This window comes from Lipophrys pholis (genome assembly GCF_963383615.2).
Source record: "Lipophrys pholis genome assembly, chromosome: 1".
In the NCBI taxonomy this organism is placed as follows: domain Eukaryota; kingdom Metazoa; phylum Chordata; class Actinopteri; order Blenniiformes; family Blenniidae; genus Lipophrys; species Lipophrys pholis.
In genome coordinates this window covers 38039398-38058019 of record NC_137635.1, presented here as the reverse complement: position 1 = coordinate 38058019, position 18622 = coordinate 38039398, and the positions used below count along the sequence as shown (strand labels likewise).

Genomic DNA, 18622 nt, shown 5'->3' with positions numbered 1-18622 from the left:
TGTGTGTTTGTGATTCATGTGAAGCTGAAGAGAATTTTGTGGGGATATTTTGTGTATGTGGACATGATGAATGTACACGTTTTTATGCCCTGAAGAAACTACAGCAATTACAGCAAAACACAATGTCGAAAGCTTTCAGAACCTGACAAATGGCTCTGTCCTTTTTTTTTTTTTTGGTAAATTAGCACCTTTAATGTAAATACTGACTTAGTAGAGAGAGAGAGAGAGAGAGAGAGAGAGAATCAATACAAAAAAATAAATCCTACAGTTTGTTTGGTACACATTCAATAATCATATACTTCTCCTTTGAGATATGTATGAGTGTCTTTGGTTGGAAATATCGATCAGAATGAATGAGAACAACTATCTTCTAAATTGTGTTGTATGTGTTTGTGTGTGTGAGTGTGTTTGTGTCTCGGCTTTCATGTTGAATCTTCACCCACAGGATATGTAGCCATCTCAGTGCCTTGCATCCAGTATTGATGAAGACCACAATGGTGTTCTTGATGTGTGTGTTTAGATGTACACGGAAGGAGCTGGTACCTTCCTTCTTTCATTCTACTGAACTGATTCTAACTCTATGTTGTAGAGCTATACAGTTCCTCATTAGCATATCCAGCGGATGAAACGCTCGAAGAATGAGGGTTTGTTCAGCATCATGTAGTTGTCTCCCTTAAAAATGGCCGACGTGTCTCCTAGTGTGATCTTGCGCAGCACCTCGTCATCGGTGTCGCTTCCCATTGCGATCACAGTGGGGACCCCTCCTGCTCTCTTCATGGCATCCACGCCCTCGTCCAGCTGCTCACTGGCAGTGATGCCGTCAGTGATGAAGACAAACGACACCTCAGCATTGCGACGTGCGCCCCGACCATTACCCTACAAAACACAACGCAGCATGTTTTAAAGAATAGTTTGAATTCTAGGCTGTTGGTCCGGTGGTGAAGGAGGTTATCCCCCAAGGTAATGATTGATGGATTTATCCCCTTACTTAAGTAGTAACTCCCGTTTGGCAAGACGCTGAACCCTTACCTGATCCCAGTCGTGGTCGAGCGCCTTGCATCTGTCACCATTAGCAAGTGAGTGTGTGCACGACTCCGTGTGACCAACCATGTAGAGTGTTTTAAAACTAATAGATGTTCGTACATAGATGTTACTGACTTTTGATGCACATACGTGAACTGCACACTTTGTTACCTGAAACACCAGATTGTTGACGCCGTGGATGATGGCGCTGCCCAGAGCAGAAGAGGAGTCCATGTAGGTTACAGTTGCCAGCGAGTCGGAGACCACATTGAGTTCATGGGTGAGCGGGAACTCCACTTTCTGCTCAGTGGAACTGCCGTATTGCAGCAAAGCCAAACGGGCATTCCTCTCGTCGGACGGGCCGTTGGCCAGGATGAGGCGACGAGCCACGTTCTCGATGAACTCTTTGGCTCTGCGGTGGTTCTCCAGCCCCATCCTCTCAGAACCGTCCAACAGGAACACCACATCCACTGGCCGCTCAACGCAGCTCGCCACAGCAGGCTCTGGAACATAACATATTGTTCAGTGAGCAACAGCTGGAAAACAGATGTGTAAAAGCCAAAGGCAAATGAAAGTCGAAATGTCCAGTAACATGCAGTAACTCTAGACATGCCAGCCACAGTCCAGCTGTTTGATTTCTTCTATAACTTCTCACATCAGGGTTGGCTGTATTAATAAAGCACTGCGATGTTTCTTTTTGTGTTTTTTTTTTTTTTTTTTTTTGATCTCCAGTTTTATTCTCTTGAGACAGCATAAACATAATGAATACATTTCATTTTATGAAAAAGAACAGTTCACAACAGCAACTTGCAGTCACTGAGCTGACACACTACACTAACATTTGGTCAAAGCCACTCTGTGGGCACTTTCCACTATGTCCTACGTTCCAAGCAGAGCCACATGCAAAAAAACATGCACCCGCGAATGGCATGACATACAATAGCTCGTTCATTGTCAGTGCCAAGTCCATTAATTAAACACCCAAAAAAACATAAACTACTGACTCATATACAGTATGCTTTGATATGTATGCGTAAAACCAGATATTTTCCACATGTAATAGCCTTTCCCCAACATGAGTCATTCACAAGGAAAAAAAGTAAAGGCTATTACCATGGAGATGTGCAAAACAGCAACAACAAAAAGAAAAATAATCAGAGTGATTCAGCAAGCTTGTGATTCACAGTGGAAATTAGGCTTTGTGAAAGAGCCACTGTACAAAACTGACATGAATAGATCCACAGACAAATCTGCCTCCGACACACAAATGAAAGCTGTTTTCCATTTGTATGGAAAGTGTTTCACCACTAAAATTAAAGACGTGTGATGCATACAATACTTCTATGTACTATCTGAGAGGCACTTATTTATACAAAGCTCATCTGTACAGAAACTACACTTTGAAAGCTTATGAGAAAAACTGCTGCATGTCATGCAATTCTTTTGCATCAGCTGTGGTGTTGAACCTGCAACGTTAAAAATGCCCAAATTTCAATATAATCTATGTCCAGCGGTGAGCTTATTAGCCATTAGCGAGGTAGCATTGTTAGAATATTGGCATTAGCAAAGTCCTATGGCTTTCCCGGGGTCTCCCATAATGTCTCCATAGACATATTTGAAGGAGTCGATGAACAGTTGGGTCCACTGCTGCCTGTCCACTCCCCGGGCGAGCTTGGCTCTCTGGGCTGTGTACGCCATGGTTGCAACGCCAACCCCATACTGATGCTCGCTCAGGCCATTCAGCAGGCTGGCCACACCCGTCAAAGAGGTGGGGACCAAGGGGGGGATGCTTTCCTCGGACAGTGGCATCCAGGGGGATGGGACTTGCCCCACAGCGGTGCCCCCTCCTGCAACAAGTGGGCGGAACGACATAGTGGGCGGGGTCCCACAGACACGAGCATCAACACAGCCAATTATGATCAGTGTTGGTTGCAACGTGTTACCAAATAGCTGATTACTGAAATCATGTTACATTTCAACGTGATGCATTTTTATCATTGCTTCATAAATATTCCCTTTTTGTATTTTACATATGTTTTCTCCACAGTAGGGTCATTCATGCATGCTCATTGTGCATGACATGGTGCTATCGCTGAACATTTTGGCACTTATGTGACTAGACTTCATCCAGCAAACAGGACAAAATGAAAAAGCAGTTCCCTGTTAGTTCCGGTAACTTTCCTACCCAGTGTATGATATTCCACCCGGTCTCTAAAAAGTTCACATGAATGCTTTGGCACATTCTATTCAAATAACAATGAAAAGCACATTTGTTGGGGATCAACTTTAGCTGCGCATGACTGCACATTTGGTGGACGTGAGTAACTTGTATGCGTGTTGAGGTATTTCAAGCTGAATGAATGCCACATGAGCTTTAATGTTCGTGATTAGGAGAGGACATGAATGAGTGTATAGAGTCCACTATAGGCCGTGAACGCAAAAATTAAAAAAAATAAAAACATACTATTGGGGGTAAGGGTGATTATATAAGGAAATCTCAAATACCACTCTTAGAACCTGGGGGCTACTCACAAGGTGGTCAAAAGGTGTCCATGGACACTACTATGCTGTCTACACCCATTCAAAGTATATTGACCCATAACAAATGATGCTGAAACATGACAAAGTAAAGAGTTACATTTAGAAGCAAGTGAACAAAAAGGAAATTACATAAATGTTGATCTAATATCTTACCTGTTTTACATGGAAGATCCGGACATACGATGACAGGTTCTAAAGTCAAAATAGAAACACATAGTCAGTGAAAAATAAACACAATACAAACACAATAACTTCCTAATGTCTTTGTAATAAACATGCTGTACATGCTTGATGTCGGTATGTTTACCTGGGCAGAGCACCGTCTCAATTTTGTCAATGAACTCTTCTGCCACAAGGTCTGCGAAGCGCCTCATGCCCATCACTCTACCCTCCTTCTGGCAGGCGATGCTCTTTAGACTCTCATTCTCCTCAATTTGTGCAAACATGTCTCCGATGCCGATGGCACTCACATCAACAGTGGGGTCGCTGTTTGCATGCACCACACACAAAAACAAGGAATGAGATTAATCATTTTCTCGAGGTGATAGACGCCATAATAAAATCTCAATCTACAAGACAAACCCGCAAAGGTAGGTGAGCAGCTTGTCGTCGTCTCTGGGGTCAAAGCGTCCATCGGTGATGACAACAACAGTGACGTGAGCTTTGTCTCTGCGGCTGTCCCGGATCAGGTGGTCGTAGGCATATTTCAGAGCAGATGGAGTAAATGTTCCTCCAGCGATCCATTCTAAACGCTTCACAGCATCCTGCACAGTCGAGAAGGCAGAACGTGAGTGTTACTGCATTGAATAAATGAAACGTCCCATCAAATGGCAATATAAAGGGATCAAAATATAAAAAATATATAAATATAAAACATATATATTTTTAATTCATTAATTTCAGGCATGTGACATTTAATAGAGTTTGTGCAATCACATACATCTCCAATATCCCTATGCACATACACACCCATCATCAAAATTATAAACACCATTTGATGATAATAAATAAATAAATGAATAAATAAATAAATAAATAAATAAATACATACATACATACATACATACATACATACGTACATACATACATACATACATACATACATACATCTGATTAATGTTAACATTTTCTAAATATTGATCATACATTGATAAGACAATATGAATAAAAACATTTTAATAGAATATATATTCTAATAGTTTATTGTTATAAATACATAATTTGAAAAGATAGACTTTGAGGAATTAACTTGACATTATGAAATAATGATTCATTTAATTATCTGCAATACCATTGGTCAATTTTCACATGTCTGTAGATTACTGTACATTGGGAGAAATAATATAACTAATTCTCACATTGTGTTGTGATGTATCCCTGATACAAGATCATTTCCCATTAATAAATCTCATGGTATTATTATTGCTCAACAAACACGTGATTATACCTTTCAAAAAGAAGATATGTGGTTCTTAACATATTTGTCACAAGATTTTGTCAAGTGTTTATGATGCCTCTCAGACAATGAGTTTTTCTTATAAATGCACAATCTAAAATCTTTGACGAATATTTAGTATTTCTCACTTGGAATATTACATCCATCGTTCCATCCATAATTTGAAATAATTTGAATATAATAATTTAAACCTGGAATATTTGAATAAGTTACGATTAACATGTAACTTGTTCAGTTAATTGTTTCTTTATAATGTAGTTAAACACTAGTGGACTGTATCCTTTATGCACAGTTTCTATGTACTTTTACAGAGGGACTTGTACACAGATGTGATTGTTATTACTTCAGTCTGCATTACATGTGTAGACAGACTCTGTTAAGCAGGGATTAATTAAGGAACATCTGGGGAAACGGGAAATAAAAACAACAGTCTGTTCTGCATCCTGAAAATAAACTTTGATGTTTGCATCTGTGTTAGTGTCTGTCAGTGTTTAACCGAGACCTTGAATGCAGACAATGAGTCAATCTTGGAGTCGTTGAGCCGGATGGCCTGGAAGGTCCCACTGTGACTGTACTGAACAACTCCAACCCTTGTCCCTAAAAACACGAGTGACAAGCGCAGGTCAGCGGAAATGTTGTACCGTTTGGGCACAATGCTATTTAACAGACGTATCTACCTGTGTCTGACTGAGGGTCTTTGGCAAAGGATCCCAGCCTGTTGATGGTGTTGATGACAAAGTTCTTCTCCAATGTGAAGTTGGTGAGACCCACGGACTCTGAGCTGTCAATAACAAACACAATATCCTGGGCGCCACAGCGTTTCTCACAGTCTAGAGGGAAGGAAAACACAGACTGTGAAACTCTACTGTGACTTTTAGATCATGAACAGGTTTACAACAGCAATGACACTCACCACAGCAGCCACATGTCTCTCTGATGTAGTTCATGACATCACATTCCTGAAGGAAGAGTCGAAAAGTGAAACATAATGATATCCATCACTTCTTGTCTGTGTTTTTGTCGATTTGTTCAAACTTGGGCTGAAATAAAAAGCACTCACAGTGAGACCAGGATCTCCTTCAGGGCCAGGATATCCCTGTCGAACAAGAGAAGACAAGAAATCACATCCTCCCTCCTCAATTTGTCACGTTTTTGACTCCTGAATGGCAATGTTTTGCTTTTTCAAGGGGGTAAAGGGTATTTTTACCACCTCTGCCCGGATTTTGTCATTACTTACGTCACGCCCAGGCTCGCCTCTTGGTCCCCTCAATCCAGGTTCACCGCCAGGTCCTGGCTCGCCCTGTTAAAAGCAAAATAATTACAAACGTGTAATCACATGCACCTCTTCTCCTTAAAGGATAATTAACACCTGACGAGTTATTTACAGGCTGTCCCGGAGTTCCCGGATTTCCAGGTCCACCCTTTTGGCCACAGTCACCTCTGCTACCCCGAGGTCCACGGTTGCCCTTCTCTCCTCTATCACCCTGCATATCAGTACAGAACATTTATATCAGCTTAGTGTGAGCAACTGTGGTGAGAAAATACAAGCAACGTGAGTCCATATGTATGTTACCGAAGATCCTCTTGGTCCAGGGTAGCTAAAGCCAGGTCTTCCGGCGTCTCCCTGAAAAAAGTGGCAGACAAGATGAAGATTTTCAGCTAAATTCCTGACGATGTTCCAAGGATTACTTTGCTATAGAAGCATAGACGCATAGACAAACCTTTGGTCCAGGTGGTCCAGACTCACCCCTAGGTCCAGCATCACCAGAATCCCCTCTGGTGCCCTGCAACACAAACAGTGCTACATTAAGCTCGACAAGGCAATGTCTCTTCAAGGCATTCTTCGACACAAGTTTTCAATTTTAGCCTACATTTTTTCCTGGTTCTCCTGGTGCCCCTGGTGCTCCTCTAGGTCCTGGCAAGCCATTATCTCCCTGGAGAGAAAGTTAACAAAAGGTAAAGCAAAAAGAGACTCAAAAAAGCTCAGGAGAGTAAAATGCACATTTGGTTGACAGGCAATGAGAGAAACGAGCTTCAAATACCTTTGATCCTTTGCTTCCTGATTCACCTGGAAGTCCTCTCAACCCCTCTGGCCCACTTTCACCCTGAAACAAATCAGAAATGCACCTTTAACACCCCTAGTGGTGCAGTGATGAAACACATCTAGTGGGAATTAATGTGCAAAGTCTTTATAGGAGGAAATATTTCAAACTTTTGCCACTTTGTGGATAAACTCGTACTTTTTCTCCTGGACCACCGTCTGGTCCTGGTGCACCTTTCGGGCCATACTCTCCCCTTCTTCCCTACAAATGGAAACCATTTTAGCCATGAGATGATATTAGGACAAAGTATCTTGGACAATATTTGGTTGCAAGTGACTCAAATAGTCTTACTGGCTCCCCTAGACCTCCTGGAGCTCCAGGAGTTCCCTATGAAACAAAAACACAAAGATAAAGCACTTGATCCAAGCACATTTTTTTTTTTTCAATGAATTTCCATGTGGTGGTGAAACTTACTGAGTTTCCCTTCTGTCCAGGAAGTCCAGGTGATCCAGGACTTCCGCTCTCTCCCTAGAATAGGAATACAAGATGTAAGTCTTTCACCTCCCAGTCAATTCCCATTCTGATCTGTTACTGCTCTCATCCACGTTTCCCAATTTTGTGTACCTTCGGTCCTGCCGCTCCAGATGGGCCGAGTTGACCAGGCCTTCCAGGGCGTCCAGGATCTCCCTACAGACAATCAACCAGAGTTTAACCATGGGTCAAAAAGAGGATGTATATATAGGTGAGGCTGAAGACTGGATACCTTCTCTCCATCAGTTCCAAGAGGACCACGTTCACCAACATCACCAGGATGACCATCAGGACCCTGCAAAACATCAAATACACATGATAAATAGGCCACAACAATAAACAACATGGATTCCCCAATTGCTTTAAAATTCACTCACTCTGTCGCCGGGATCTCCTTTGCAGCCTGGAGCGCCAATGCGTCCAATTTTTCCCTGAAACCAAAACATACAAACGTTATAGAAAATCTAAATCACGTTGAAGATCTACAGTTTCAGCATTAATTATAGTTGCTGTGAAATTGTGAAAAGTGGATCACAAAAGGTTTTACCTTCTGGCCATCTGTTCCGTTGCGTCCGTGGATACCAGCCACACCCTTAAGATTAAAAAAAAATAAAAAAAGACAATCAAAAATGAAATGAGAAAAAGCAAATAAATTGAAATAATTAAGAAATTCAGTCGGACATTGAAACATGAAACCAACCTTTTTCCCCTGGGTTCCGTACTCTCCCTGTGAAGAAGAAAACCAAAACAAAGGGTCAGTTTAAGATCAGTTAGTGATGGTCAATCAGCAAGTTATGAAGACAAATGATCAAACATCACTATTATTCATTATGAAAGTAAACATTGCCACAGTATGTTAGATTAGAACATATAGGTTAAGGGTGGAAGTTAACAAGTATTTTTACTTCTTCTCACTCGCTTTTGAGCAAAGAAACTTATTTTGTTGTAATCAATTATTTTATTTGCATTAATGTGTTTTGTTATGTATGCCACAAGGGAGACTGTGGTGGAAACCATGTAACAGTTTCTGCTCGAAATGAATAAAAATCAATCAATCAAAAATGAATAGAAACAAAGAAAAATGTTTTCTCACCTTCTCTCCTTTCAGACCGGATTCTCCCTACAGAGAGCAAACAAAGGAAAACCATCCATCACAATACTGACAGAAACAATGTTGTTCTTTTCTTTGATAGCAGTGGACGATGTCTATGTGAAAGCACGTCTTCTCACTTTGATACCAGGCTGACCGATGGGACCCTCAATACCAGGGTCTCCTGGGCGACCTCTGTCTCCTTTTGGCCCTGGGTCACCGTTGTCTCCTTTTGCTCCCTGTAGTCAAAGAGGGAAACATCTGTGAGGGTGAAAGTCATCAGTGTCTTAATCCCATGAATGTATATTTGTGCGAAACTCACTTTCTGTCCTCTGTGGCCTTTTGGACCATCTACTCCTTGCGTCTCCAGACAGGACACTTTGTAACACTGAGTGCAAAGAGAAAAAGGTCGGTGAGGAGAGAGAAGAGCAGCCAGCAGCCAAATTGATGTTGTTTTTTTATTTATTTTAAAAACAACAAAGTCACAACAAAGCCTATCTTACCTCTACATATGCCATATGTTTCTGCAAAGATAGAAACAAAATAGTTCATGAGAGAATAAATCAGCAATGTATGATATGTTTACGTGAGAAGAGTTTAGGTAATACCATTGTTGTGATGATGCGATCGATGGTGGCTGTGTCTATCAGAGGCAGTCTGCCCTGGAGCAGATCCACAGCTTTGAATTCCCTCCTGTAGACTGTCACTGGAGAGTTGGCGATCTCCCTCAAGCCCGTCTCCTCGATGTTGTCCGATGCCGCCACAACAAACATCCGGATGCCCTTATCACGCGCCTCCTCTGCTGCCACCTTAATGCCCCCGCAGGGGTTTCCAGTGACGTGGCCGTCGGTGATGACCACAGCAAATCGGAGGGCGGAGGGGTACGAAGGCGATCGCAGCATCTCCTCTGTCATGGCTTTCAGGGCGCAATCGATGTATGTTCCTTTTCCAAGATAATTGATCGCCCGGAGTCCCTAGAAACATGAATATATTGACATGGTGTCAAAGATGATGGATTACAAATGGAAAAACTTCATTTTTGGCAAAATGACGGAGACTTACAGGAGAGATAATGTTTGAAAAAATGAAAAAAGAGCATAAACTTGAACTGGTGTATACATATTGTTGACAGGTAGTGATTAGGTGGATGGAATGTGTTTAGTTGCTGACCCTGTCCACATCAGTATATTGCGTTGCTTTCCATGCCAGTACAGCTTGAAGATGCAATACGTTGATCCATATCTACTGAGTGCAATACACTCACTATAAATAAGTAAGGATTTCTTTGGCCACTCATTTTCATAAATATTTCTCAAAACAAACAAAAACAATTCCACTTTGTTCCTTAGTAAGTAGTATACAACAAACACGGAATGAGATCCCAATAAAATTCTACTCTGCTGGCTAAAGTGGATAAAGATAAAGCATCGATGAATGTGGGTTTGAGAGGAGGTGGGTGACTCACTGTGATGAAATCGCTCTTGGATGCCATGCGGCTGAAAACTTCTTGTCTCTGGGAGAAGTGCAGTCCACCGATATTCCAGCGGATCCGCACAACACCCCTGATTTCCTCATCCTCCAAACGCTGTACAAACTGCTCTGTGAAATCCTGCAATAACACATAACACAATGAGGGCACGGTTGATAAATCCGGTGTGTCATCAAAGTTTAAATCGGAGAACTATAAATGAGGAACCTTGATGCTGTTCACTAGAGCTCCAGGGGGCGACTCCTGCAGGGCGATGGTCTCAGATGTGTCTATGGTGAAGTACAAGTCTATGGGACATTCATTTTGCTCTGGAGGGGGAAAAAACACAGAAATCTTACTGAAACACACAGAACAATATGGAACATTTCATTCAATAATCTCATTGCACGTTAAACTGCATGGTGCTGTGGCTGTTCTGAGTTCAGATTGGCTGACACTCACTGTTGCAGTCCGGTTTCTGCCCGTGAGTCAAGGCTCCAAGAAGAAGACAGAGGACAATGACCTCTAACCCCAGCATCTTCCTCTTCTCCTGTGTGGCACCAACAAACAAGAGCCATACCTGAGCATACACCACTGATATAACTGACGTATGTACACACAGGTACAGGAGTTCAAAAAGCGAAACAAATCTGAGATCTGATCTGAGATCAAAATGTGAGTAGAAATAAAAGGCCTGCTAAAATAATATCATACATGGGTGTTCAAACCTTTTTCACTGAGGGCCAAATTCAAAACACTAGACCAAAGCCTTTCAGTTGCATTTTTCTTACTTTTGCTGTTTGGTCACCAGCAGCAACATTTCCATTTGATTATTCTTGTTTTGTTAGGAAGCTAACTCCAGTGTGGACATGTTCTAAAAATAATGGTCAGTACAAATTATATAATTTTGAATAAATTACTCAGAGAGTTCATTGCCAACTAGTCCTTGGTTCTATTGGTTTACTTAAAATAGCTCTGGTTTGAGAAAGGTTGATGACCTCTGAGCTATCTTGTTAACCAACATTTAAAACTCAGAAGTACAGTCAAGTTTCATGTGTGGACCATATTCTATGATATCTTTAAAACTTGGTGCAGGCCAAGCAGGAATAGACATTGGGCCACAGCTGGTATCCGGGCTGCAGTTAGTACACCTCAGATATAGTGTAATGAAATATCTTGTGTGGATCAATACAGTATTGCTCTCAGATGGTGTTAGTTTATTGGTAAGTTGTTTAATTTGTGTTTCTCAATTTAATTTAAGGGTTCTAAAAGAAGCAAGCAAGTAATACCAGAGAGTAAAGTTGTCCAAGTCATGAAACATTAGAATTATTGTTTTCTCATGACATTTTAACATGGTGATTACAAGTTACGAAAAACCTCAAAATGTGATTTTTTTTTTTTTTTATTAGACATTTAGACAAATTATTTTGTAGATGACAGCTATCACATCTTAAATTACAAATATCTATAAAACCATTCTCAGGAGTGAATTTTCCTCCCTATCCAACCTGCTTTTACTGGATGTTCCAGGGTGCAGCCACACTTTTTTGGGCCAGTGTGTCACGAATGGGGCCCACTGGTGTCCCAAGCGGTAGTCTGAAGTATTGCATGGAGCATAAACCGTTACCGTCAGTGTGTCTGATAAAATAATACGTCTGATAGCCCTTTTTTGTTTTTGTCAGATTCAAAAGTCATTTTTAAAGCAGTAATTTAGAAAACGTGATTATTTTTCCAACCAATCTCACCTGATTCAAATATGGAAATTTCTTCCTGTTGAAAGGGTCCTTGTTTTTCTTCACATACCCACTTATTCTTGCCCATTATGAGATTATTTTCAAATCTTGGGGAATTTTAAGAGCTTTGAGATGACTGTGAGGTAATCTGTGCTATGATTAATAAATTGACTTGAAGTGAACTGATGTTCCTATTTTCTATAAATGTTTTCATAACAATAAACTTGAACTGGAATGAAATGAGATTAAAAAAGACTGAAGAGCCTCAGTTCAGTACAACTGCAACGACATTGCAGGATTCAAGCATGATGACATAAGATGAACACGTTTGCCTTAACATTTATTGATGGAATTTAAGACTGTAAGGATTTGTTTCATTCAATGGTGGATTATTGCTTATCTGTACCACTTTATTATTGGTTATCACTTCAACCAAAAAGAAAAAAACACAGGGTGTTGTGTAGTCCTGAGGGGAATTGTTGGACACATTTACAAAGACATTACATTTTTAAGTATTTGAAGAGTAGCCTAATGCTTCATGGACATTGAGAGAAATGTATCCAGGATATTCAGTTTCACTGCATTTCTAAAAGCTCATTTAGCACAAGCCTGAATTGTGGGATAGGCTCTTCAGAGGCACTGAGGTCCTCAGAATATTATCTATTTTGTCCCTTTAATGCGGAAAAGAAAGGCCTGTGGAGGACAGTGCAAAAGATAATGGCTTGTTTTTATCAGCAACTCCAATAGCAAGTGTCATCTACAGCCAACTGATGGCATTTACAACAAGTATACGATAAAAGGAAAACAAACCATTTTCTTCTCAAAAGAAAACAGTGTTATATGAGTTCCAACACAACCTGGGAGGATGATAATGTAGGTTGAGCCAACATTACCCATAGTTATATAATACTCCCTAATGGAGCTGAAACAAGCAAAGAAGAACAGATTAAAATCAAGATGAAGAAGATTAAACTCAGTGATTGTTTTCACAAGCGCCAACAAATATTACAATTATAACATTTAGAGTTTATCTAATAGACTTTAAGACGAAAGCCCTCCTCGCACAATGTCGCGCACGTTTTTCTATGGCTCCCTCTAGCGGACAAAAGAATATGTCTCGCGGAGGAGTCGCTCCTGCAGATGTTTCTCTATCTCACCAGCACTCTATCGGGCCAGCAGAGTGAGTGGAGATCCTACAAACGTTTCATCAGCGCACAGGTGAATAACAGATAGAAACACTGAAAAAACAGAGTGACAAACACAGTCTATATCCTCTTTGGTTTATAGAGGTAGCAGTTCTTAGACGTTCTAAATTAGTTGTGAAGCCACTCCAAACTTTGTTTGCAAAAAAGAGTTAAGTGAGTCGGAGCGAGTTTCCAGAAAAGAAAGACCGCAAATAAAGAGACACAAAGAATGTCGTATGCACAAGGGAGGAGAGAGGGACACGGACAGAAAGAGTTTAGTCAATTGTGCGTAAAAGTGCAGCCTACCCGAACTCTTTACAACTTGAAAACTTCGTCTGCAGATCCTCTGTTGATTATCTCCTCATATCCACGGGAGAAAAAAGCAAAGAAAGAAAAAGGGGGTCACAAGAGAAGAAGGAGGGAAATAAAGCCCTGGATGCGCGCTTGCTTTCCCGCAGAAGATCCGTCCGTTCGCCGTCCTGCCCGGTCCAGCCCCAGCGCCCAGCTCTGATCCCTCCTCCTCTGAGCGCACCACGCTCCTCAGTGCGCGCGGCTGTCCACTTGGAGGCGCCGTGGGTCTGCTGGAGCTCGCGTGAGCGCGCGTGCGTGTACCTCCCCGAAAGTCGGACATCAGCAGTACTGCCATGCACCGGTGAAAGGCAAGGAGATTCCAAAGGGGAGCTGGACTGTCTTTTTTTTTAAAAAAAGCTTTAAAACTGTGCAGATGGTAATGTGGAGGAGATGGGGTGATGTTATGGATGCGGCCCTCAGCTGATCACACGGCGGCACCCCGGGGACACACTGAACTTCCCTGTCCCCAAAATGCAACGTTTAGGAGTATTCACACTTAATCTCAGACATGTGGTGGGTCAGAAAGGAATAAAACAGGATAAAGAGCAGACTTAACCCCATCTGCTTGTGAAGGCGCGCGCGCACACACACAAATACCCCCTGACTTGTGTCTGGGGGTCTGTTTGCAATTAGTAGGCCGAGTGAGAGGAGTTTATACCCGGTGTAAACACTTGCAGCCTGTCCGTGAGCCTGCTCAACATGTTTATACGTTTGTAGGTGCTGCACTAACCCGTTTGCCTGTTTGTATGGGGTTAAAGCCGTGTGCGCACAGTGGGGGGTCTCTTTTTTGTATGTTGGATTCAGCATGTCTATAGCCACATTTTCACTCTGAATGTGGAACATGTTTTACTTCATTTCATCACTGTCGATTACACACTGTCAGACGTGTCACACTGATGTGTTATCCAGTCCAGAACACAGGAGGCCTGTCAGGATCAAAGGTCAAAGGGTGAAACTGGTTGCGGAGGGTGATGATGGGCTCAATCATGACATAAAAACAGATAAATCTGGAAGCCATACCTTGAAAATTAAATTTTTTTTTGCCCGGTGCAAAAGTGAATTAATAAAAAGTGCTGAGAAAGAAAAGAGGTTGAAGAGGATGAGGGAGGAGAGGAAGAAGAGAAAGAGGAGGAGGAGGAGGAAGAGGAGGAGGAGGAAAAGGCCAGCTGCTGACCAGAGTTATAGCTGCAAAGTTCTTCTCTCTCTGTCTTGGCCAGGGAAAGGTTTTTCCTTAAAAAGAGAAGAGGGGAGACGAGTGGAGCAATATGTGTGTATGTGTGTGATGGGGGGATGTGGAGGCGGAGGGGTGTTCTGGTCTCTCTTAAAACTGTGACTCATAGAATAGGAACGGCCTTCCTCTCAAATAAGAGTAAACCAGTGTTCATTTTCTGCCTCTTTCTCATTCTCTGATTCACTCTTTCTCTCTCTCTCACACACACACACACACACATGCACACACACCACACACACACACACACACACGCACACGCACACGCACACGCACACGCACACGCACACGCACACACACACACACACACACCGGTTTTTAATTTGATGGGCTTGCGGAGCGTTTGAGACTGGGGGATTTCTGCAGAACCGCTGGCAACATTATAAACAGCTCCTCTACTCTGGAAACACTGCTGCTACTTTTTCCCCCCTGGACACTGTTTCACAGAGAATTTATCAAGAAAAAACCCATTTGCTTGAAGTGCAAAGTTGCAGAAAGGAGAACAGAAATAAGTGAAGCAAAGTTGAGCACACAAACCCTACACGGTGAAACGGCAGATCTGTGTTCAACTGTAGCCAGTGAAGCTACACAAAGTGACAGTTCCTGACATTATTTACGGCACTGTCCTAATCTCTGACTGTCTGTGTTTGAATGGGAGAACTACACTCCTTCAAGATGTTTTCCAGACATGCTCTCAAGTCTGGAAAACTATAGGAAGAAATGCCATGATATTACTAATAAACTTAGATAATAAAAGACAGACACACACACACACACACACACACACACACACACGCACACACACACACACACACACACACACACACACACACACACACACACACACACATTTTTGCTTCCTTTTGGAATCTTCTCCCATATTCTTTCCACGTGTGCGTGCTGCCTCAGTGCATCTCTCTCTCTCTCTCTCTCTCTCTCTCTCTCTCTCACACACACACACACACACACACACACACACACACACACACACACACACACACACACACACACACACACACCATTGTGAACACATCCTGCAAAATGACAATTAAATCTACCGGAGGTGGAAAACTTAACTGAATTGTATCACACAAAAAGTGCTTTGGTCTGAAAGTAAGGTGAGTGAAAAAGTGCAAGCGCCACATCTTCAGAAAAACGGGGAAGGAGGAAATTGCAGGCAAACTGCAGAAGAGCCAAGACAAATGTCTAAAGAACACTCCTCCATGCACACTCCATCAAAGAAGCCACATACACATGAACCATCGATGCATGCTGTGAATCGTGCACAAAAATGTGCATCAGTACAAACAGGCACACCCATGCACATGTGCACACACAAACAAACAAACACATGCCCAGGCTCTGTGAAATGATCTGATAAGTTTAGCTTTGGCTCCAGACCCTCAAGACTGACTCCAACACAGGAAGATATGTGTGTAACAGTCCAGGCGCACGCAGTGCTTGGACGTGCACAAGACGACAGTTACTCAGAATTCAGGTCCACAGAGGTAAATGAATAAAAAAAAAAAAAAAAGCTATGTTGACTGTGGTAGTTCTGCAGAAATTCTGTTACAGTACGGGTGTAAGGATTTGTCAGTAATTTAAAACACATGCTTTGTTAAGCAAAATACAGGAAAATATTTGAACACAAGTGAAGAGTTTACGTATGTTTTGTGGTGACATTAAAATTCTTCTCTATGTACAAAACGGCAAATGATCCAGCTCTTTTGTATTTACAGATTTTGTCTACAGTTTACCTCTGCGGGTCAGAGGTCAGACTCTGCTGCAGCTCAACTGGAGTTTCAGTGTGTTGCTCAAGGGCATTTACACAGGCCGATACTTGCAGTAATTCTGGGTCTGATTTTGGACTGCAGCACCATCGACTCCTGCACTTAACTTGTGTTGGAAAAATGTTTTGCTTCTTTAAAATCCAGATCTTACAAGGAAGATGAACATTCCATACAAGGAAAACACTCATATTTATTGAAGACACTCGTGGTTATTAGGAAATTCAACCAGGGCACGGGATGTAAATCAATAGCTGTCAGAGTCTCTACAGCAGTGTTGTCAAACATTAGGGCCGTGGGCCAAAACCGGCCAATCTAGCTCACCCAACCCAAAGATTTCAAAGAGATTAAACAAATATCTTAAGAATAGCGGACACTGCCCACTGAGCAAAAAGTGGTCCAGGACGCGTCTAAAAGACGTCCTCTCTAGACATCCTCAGAAGAGCCAGAATGAAGGTTTTTTTACACGTCATTACTGGCCGTTGTATTCACGTCTAGTCTGGATGTTGTAAGGACGTCAATGAAAATACATTTCAAAAGAATGAGTACAGGTAATCCATCTTAACACAGGACACATACAGGAGTAATTTAGAATTGCATTTTACCATCACATGGATATTTTTGAATCGTGGAAGGAAACCAGAGAACCCTGAGGAAACACATTTTAATTCCACAAACATTTCTTCAGCTGGATTTGAACCGACTATCTTCTGTTCCTAAAGGGAGAGCTCCAACCAGTGCACCACTGTGACAATTGACAGTGTCAACAAAAATATTTTCTCAGGTACATAGTTGTATTCACAAGAGGAAAGGTTATTAAAGTGGCCAGTTTCTCCATGGAGACTTAAAAAGTTCAATACTTTGTGACCAAAACAATAAATGGTCATCACTCAGACATTAAACTTCACATGCTGTCTCCTCTTGCCTGTCATGATCTACTTCCCTCATTATGTTAATGACAAATCAATAATCCTACAAGTAGTTAGACTTAACAGACAGCTTGTGACCTGTCTCTTTCAACGGATTCTGGGTGTCGTAGATGCCCATAATTTTTATAATGTCCATCATTTTTATATCATTTGTCAACTAGTTCTGGCTGTCATGTAGGCGTCCAGATTACGGCCTGAATAAAATGTCTATTTTCAACTAGATCTGGCTGTCCTGTAGACGTCCAGATTACGGCCTGGTTGAAACGTCTATTTTCGACTAGTTCTGGCTGTCATGTAAATGTCCAGATTACGGCCTGGATGGACGCATGTGTTTTGGACGTCTACGGACGTTGCTTGCTCAGTGGGTGAGACCTGAGCGGAGATATCAGTGGCGCTGCCATTAAAGACGACTATCTTGTGAGCAAACTAGCATTAGCCTCAAAGCCTTTTTGACTTTTTTTGATTTTTCACTGTGTTTTGCACCAGAAGGAATCATTAAATTTGGTTTTATGTTGAGATTTTAGTCATTCCTGAGAGTAATTATTTGAGTTTGTGAAAATATAGACATATTCATTCCGCATATTCTGCGCCACAACAATGAAAAACTTTCGATTATTATAGTACTATTTTACTGGTCCGGTCCACTCAAGATGATACTGGGTTTTATGTGGCCCTAAACGAAGATGCGTTTGACACTCCTGCTACACGGTGTGATTTTCAGAAATGTAAACTCTTATTTTTTGACAAACTGGCTCAAGGCATAAGAGGATTTAAGTCACTTCAGGTTTATCATTGCTTTTTTAAACCGTGAATAGTTCAAGCATTTATCAAAGAAAACACCTAATTAAAAAAAACTGCAGTCAAGAGAAAATTACTTAATTGCCTAATTTAGTACTCTTGCTTCAAAGCAAGAAAATCCCAGGTTTGGAGGCCTCACTGTGTGGAGTTTGCATGTTCTACATGTGCAGGTGTTAATTTTATGCAGGTCGTATAGGTTTCCTCACAATCTAAAGAGGATATGTTGATGGATGGATGATTTGACAATTACAATCTAATCCACTAATCGAACGTATCATTTGCCATGACCTCCAACACGGGGCTGTACCAATTAGCACTTATATTTAAAATTACTTTTGATTTCTGATAGACAGAAGCAAGTTTGAGAAGATTGGCATCCGCTGTGTTGTTTAACTTCACAAAACCGTTCTTTGTTCCAGTGCAAGAAAAATAAAACCGATCTGTAAAGATGTATTCAAACT

The 18622-nt window shown here is 41.6% G+C and overlaps 1 protein-coding gene across 1 annotated transcript; it reads right to left on the bottom strand.

Moving 5' to 3' along the window:
• Nucleotides 1-133: 133 nt before the first annotated feature.
• col6a2 (collagen, type VI, alpha 2) lies at nucleotides 134-13911 on the bottom strand. Its single transcript, XM_080474495.1, has 32 exons — nucleotides 13375-13911; nucleotides 10614-10701; nucleotides 10380-10480; nucleotides 10149-10292; nucleotides 9292-9657; nucleotides 9187-9207; nucleotides 9006-9071; nucleotides 8824-8922; nucleotides 8687-8713; nucleotides 8294-8320; nucleotides 8141-8185; nucleotides 7971-8024; nucleotides 7826-7888; nucleotides 7687-7749; nucleotides 7537-7590; nucleotides 7414-7449; nucleotides 7261-7323; nucleotides 7063-7125; nucleotides 6892-6954; nucleotides 6742-6804; nucleotides 6594-6644; nucleotides 6406-6504; nucleotides 6258-6320; nucleotides 6081-6116; nucleotides 5934-5979; nucleotides 5698-5850; nucleotides 5523-5617; nucleotides 4147-4328; nucleotides 3872-4050; nucleotides 3718-3756; nucleotides 1195-1526; nucleotides 134-876 (listed from the first exon to the last, which is right to left on the bottom strand). The coding sequence occupies exons 2-32, from the start codon at nucleotides 10687-10689 to the stop codon at nucleotides 607-609; spliced, it is 3039 nt and encodes a 1012-aa protein (XP_080330621.1). The 5' UTR covers nucleotides 10690-10701; nucleotides 13375-13911; the 3' UTR covers nucleotides 134-606.
• Between the last annotated feature and the right edge of the window lie 4711 nt (nucleotides 13912-18622).

What these genes read in the sequence shown, in the direction of transcription:
- col6a2 (XM_080474495.1), bottom strand. Translation starts at nt 10,689, where the DNA reads ATGCTGGGGTTAGAGGTCATTGTCCTCTGTCTTCTTCTTGGAGCCTTG. An exon ending in AACATATGGCATATGTAGAG is followed by an intron (nt 9,072 to 9,186) that starts GTAAGATAGGCT and finishes CTTTGCACTCAG; the next exon opens with TGTTACAAAGTGTCCTGTCT. An exon ending in TCAACAATCTGGTGTTTCAG is followed by an intron (nt 877 to 1,194) that starts GTAACAAAGTGT and finishes TGTGTTTTGTAG; the next exon opens with GGTAATGGTCGGGGCGCACG.